Raw genomic sequence first — 4,409 nt, forward strand, 5'->3', positions numbered from 1 at the left:
TGTTGTGAAAGTTGAGGCATCTTCTGACTGCTGTTCTGCCATCTTTAGAATAAGGGTGTAGACTGGATTATATTTATCATTTTTTTTTTCTAGTCTTTTTATTCCTCAAACAACGAGGGAGAATTGGAACTCAGAACTACTGGATTTGAAGAACGAAAAAATGTTACTGACAAGTCGACTTAGAATCACGGGGACCTCATGAGTATAAGAGCAGGAAAATTCATAAATTTTTCAGTGTCTGATTTTTCAGAATTACATCACCAACCCACTGTTCAAAGGTGCCTGTGGGTGGACAGGAACCTTCAAATTTCTGGTATCTAGACAAAAGCATTAACCAAAGGTGTCACACAGGCTGCTAAAAAGTAATTGAGATTTATATTGATATGAGTGATACTGTGTCAGAAAGAAAAACATAGATTAAAGTATTACACAGAATTAAAATAAAAACACAGATGGGAAGTGTTAAGGCTACCAATTCTTTATGTCCATAGTGTGTACATGTTATCAAATGATTAAATGATATATTTTAGATTTTTCTGATTTTTGTTATTGACTGTGAGGCTGACATAATCCAACATCAGGCTAGGCTTGTCTTCTATGAACTGATAACATTCAAGGAGAACTGAAGGCGCTATGTGAATACTTGACTTAAAATTACCATACAGTCTCTAAGTTCTTTAAGTCATAATCAGGTTTTAAAATTTTAGAAATTTACCACATTTTGGTTAATAAAAACATAGATTCTGAAAGAGATATTCTTTCCATTCCTGGCAAGTGGAAGTTGATCCAAGCTTCCTATATCCCCACTCTCTTTAATTTTTTTTTTTTAACTTCTAGGACTGGCTTTCAGATTTTGACAAACAGAAGCCATGTTGTTGTCAGAGTGTAATAAACGTGGTGTCACATTCACCCTTTTGGGCTTCTCAGATTACCCAGAAGTACAGGTTCCCCTCTTCTTTGTATTTCTGACCATCTACAGTGTTGCTGTTGTAGGGAATGTTGGGATGATTGTAATCATCAAAATTAACCCCAAACTGCACACCCCCATGTACTTTTTCCTCAGCCACCTCTCATTTGTGGATTTCTGCTATTCCTCCATTGTTGCTCCCAAGATGCTGGAGAACCTAGTTGTAGAAGACAGAACCATTTCACTTTTAGGATGTGTATTGCAGTTCTTTCTCTTTGGTACCTTTGTAGTGACTGAATCCTTTTTATTATCAGTAATGGCCTATGACCGCTTTGTGGCCATTTGCAACCCTCTGCTCTACACTGTTGCCATGTCCCGGAGACTCTGTGCTATGCTGGTGTTGGGATCATACGCATGGGGAGTAGTGTGTTCCTTGGCAAACACATGCTCTACTTTCAAATTATCTTTTCGTGGTTTCAACACGGTCAATCACTTCTTCTGTGAGCTCTCCTCAGTTCTCACTCTTTCTTGCTCTGATACTTCTCTCACCCAGTTACTGCTTTTTATCTTTGTCACTTTGAACGATGTGATCACATTACTCATCATTCTCACCTCTTATGTGTTTATTGTTGTCACCATCTTGAAAATGAGTTCAGCCAGCAGTCGTCGTAAGGCATTTTCTACCTGTGCATCTCATCTGACTGCCATCACCCTCTTCCATGGCACCATCCTCTTCCTCTACTGTGTGCCCAACTCCAAAAACTCCAGATACACCTTCAAAGTAGCCTCTGTGTTTTACACAGTGGTGATCCCTATGTTGAATCCCTTGATCTACAGCCTGAGGAATAAGGATGTCAAGAATACATTCAGCAAGATAAGGGATATTAAATTCTTTTTTCATTAAACATAGTATCTCAGTAGTATTTTTCCCTAACTGTAGATGAAGTTTGTCCAAAAAGCTTGTTTCTGAAGATATCTTTAAAAAATATAAGCAATATTGCATAGTAGTAAGGATGTGGATTTTTGTCTCAAAGTGACTAAACTTGGGATTGTCTTGTAATTGTAAGAAAAGACCATAATCTCTTTCATTTTTAGTTTAAAGTCTATGAAAATGTGATACCATGAGATAGCTCATTATCTGATAGAGAAGACCAAAAGATAATGTAGGTATCATGCAAAGCACCTTTCATTACCTGAAAAAAAAAACTAATTCTATCCCTCCGTCTTATAAGATAAATGGAGTATAGTAGGTTGTCAAGAAACACACTTTTTTTGCATATGTATATATATATGTATATATATACACAAATGGAATTAAAGATAAGACATGCCTTCAAGGAATGCATATTCTAGTGGTGATGCTGGAGCAATAAAGTGGCTATTGCATAAGACAAACTATAATAATTATCCTAAAAGGTTTGAAGAAGGAACAATTCAAATGAATTTTGGGACATTTGACATACGTCATCATAAAAGAGGTATCATTTGATGATGGCCTGGAAAATGGGCAGGATTTTAGGATACACATTTCGGTGAAGAAGGCATTTTGTTCAGGACAGACTAGAATGAACAAACTCAAGGAAATGGGAATGTAGCACTGCGTCCACCAGTTTTTACTGAGTGCGTACTGTATGTGTGTGTCTGTGTGTGCATCTGTGTGTGTGTGTGTATGTGGTATCCTATATTCATGAATGCTAAGCTGAATAAGTGAGGTCTATAACCTGAACATGTTTTCAAAAGAGCTCCAACATGACTGAATGATAGTTTTGATAGGCTTAGAAATGTATCTCAGAAAATAACAATATGCAAAAAATAGAGACAATGAGTACATGACCTGTTTCATGCTATTGTTTTGCCCGCTTAACCTTCACAAGTGTTATATATACTTTATTAATTATTTTGTTTACTTAGACATATATATATTTGGAACATGAGCAAAATTAGTAAATGTTTATCAGCAGGACTCCCATCCAGCATACAAAAATCCAAAAAAATTATTTCAATTTGCCAAATGTGTTACACAGAAATATTCACCTAAACTTATTCAGAATAAAATGAAATGCAAGCTGTCATTTGAAACTAGACATAACAACTCTTATCTTTTTTTTTTTATTAACTTTTATTGAGCTTCAAGTGAATGTTTACAAATCCAGTCAGTCTGTCACATATAAATTTACATACGTCTTACTCCGTACTCCCACTTGCTTTCCCCTAATGAGTCAGCCCTTCTTTCATGACAATTTTGCCAGCTTCCCACTCTCTATCCTCCCATCCCCCCTCCAGACAGGAGATGCCAACACAGTCTCAAGTGTCCCCCTGATATAATTAGCTCACTCTTCATCAGCATCTCTCTCCCACCCACTATCCAGTCCCGTTCATGTCTGATGAGTTGTCTTTGGGGATGGTTCCTGTCCTGGGCCAACAGAAGGTCTGGGGAGCATGGCCACCGGGATTCCTCTAGTCTCAGTCAGACCATTAAGTATGGTCTTTTTATGAGAATTTGGGGTCTGCATGCCACTGATCTCCTGCTCCCTCAGGGTTTCTCTGTTGTGCTCCCTGTCAGGGCAGTCATCGATTGTGGCCGGGCACCAACTAGTTCTTCTGATCTCACGATGATGTAGGTCTCTGGTTCACGTGGCCCTTTCTGTCTCTTGGGCTCTTAGTTGTCGTGTGACCTTGGTGTTCTTCATTCTCCTTTGATCCAGGTGGGTTGAGACCAATTGATGCATCTTAGATGGCCGCTTGTTAGCATTTAAGACCCCAGACGCCACATTTCGCAGTGGGATGCAGAATGTTTTCATAATAGAATTATTTTGCCAATTGACTTAGAAGTCCCCTTAAACCATGGTCCCCTAACCCCCGCCCTTGCTCCGCTGACCTTTGAAGCATTCATTTTATCCCGGAAACTTCTTTGCTTTTGGTCCAGTCCAATTGAGCTGACATTCCATGTATTGAGTGTTGTCCTTCCCTTCACCTAAAGCAGTTCTTATCTACTAATTAATCAATAAAAAAACCCTCTCCCTCCCTCCCTCTCTCCCCCTCTCGTAACAACAGAAGTATGTGTTCTTCTCAGTTTTTACTATTTCTCAAGATCTTATAATAGTGGTCTTATACAATATTTGTCCTTTTGCCTCTGACTAATTTCGCTCAGCATAATGTCTTCCAGGTTCCTCCACGATATGAAATGTTTCACAGATTCGTCACTGTTCTTTATCCATGTGTAGTATTCCATTGTGTGAATATACCACAATTTATTTAACCATTCATTCGTTGATGGACACCTTGGTTGCTTCCAGCTTTTTGCTACTGTAAACAGAGCTGTAATAAACATGGGTGTGCACATATCTGTTTGTGTGAAGGCTCTTGTTTCTCTAGGGTATATTCCGAGGAGTGGGATTTCTGGGTTGTATGGTTCTATTTCTAACTGTTTAAGATAACACCAGATAGATTTCCAAAGTGGTTGTACTATTTTACATTCCCACCAGCAGTATATAAGAGTTCC

At 38.4% G+C, this 4,409-nt stretch overlaps 1 protein-coding gene across 1 annotated transcript; it reads left to right on the forward strand.

Annotated features, from left to right (window-relative positions):
• The first annotated feature begins 869 nt into the window (after window positions 1-869).
• On the forward strand, window positions 870-1,811 carry LOC126066812 (olfactory receptor 5D18-like). The gene has a single exon (XM_049868200.1). The coding sequence runs from the start codon at window positions 870-872 to the stop codon at window positions 1,809-1,811; it is 942 nt and encodes a 313-aa protein (XP_049724157.1).
• The last annotated feature ends 2,598 nt before the right edge of the window (window positions 1,812-4,409 follow it).

Source organism: Elephas maximus, chromosome 24, assembly GCF_024166365.1.
Source record: "Elephas maximus indicus isolate mEleMax1 chromosome 24, mEleMax1 primary haplotype, whole genome shotgun sequence".
Classification (NCBI taxonomy): Eukaryota; Metazoa; Chordata; class Mammalia; order Proboscidea; family Elephantidae; genus Elephas; species Elephas maximus.

Coding starts and splice junctions, on each gene's coding strand:
- LOC126066812 (XM_049868200.1), top strand. CDS start 870: ATGTTGTTGTCAGAGTGTAATAAACGTGGTGTCACATTCACCCTTTTG.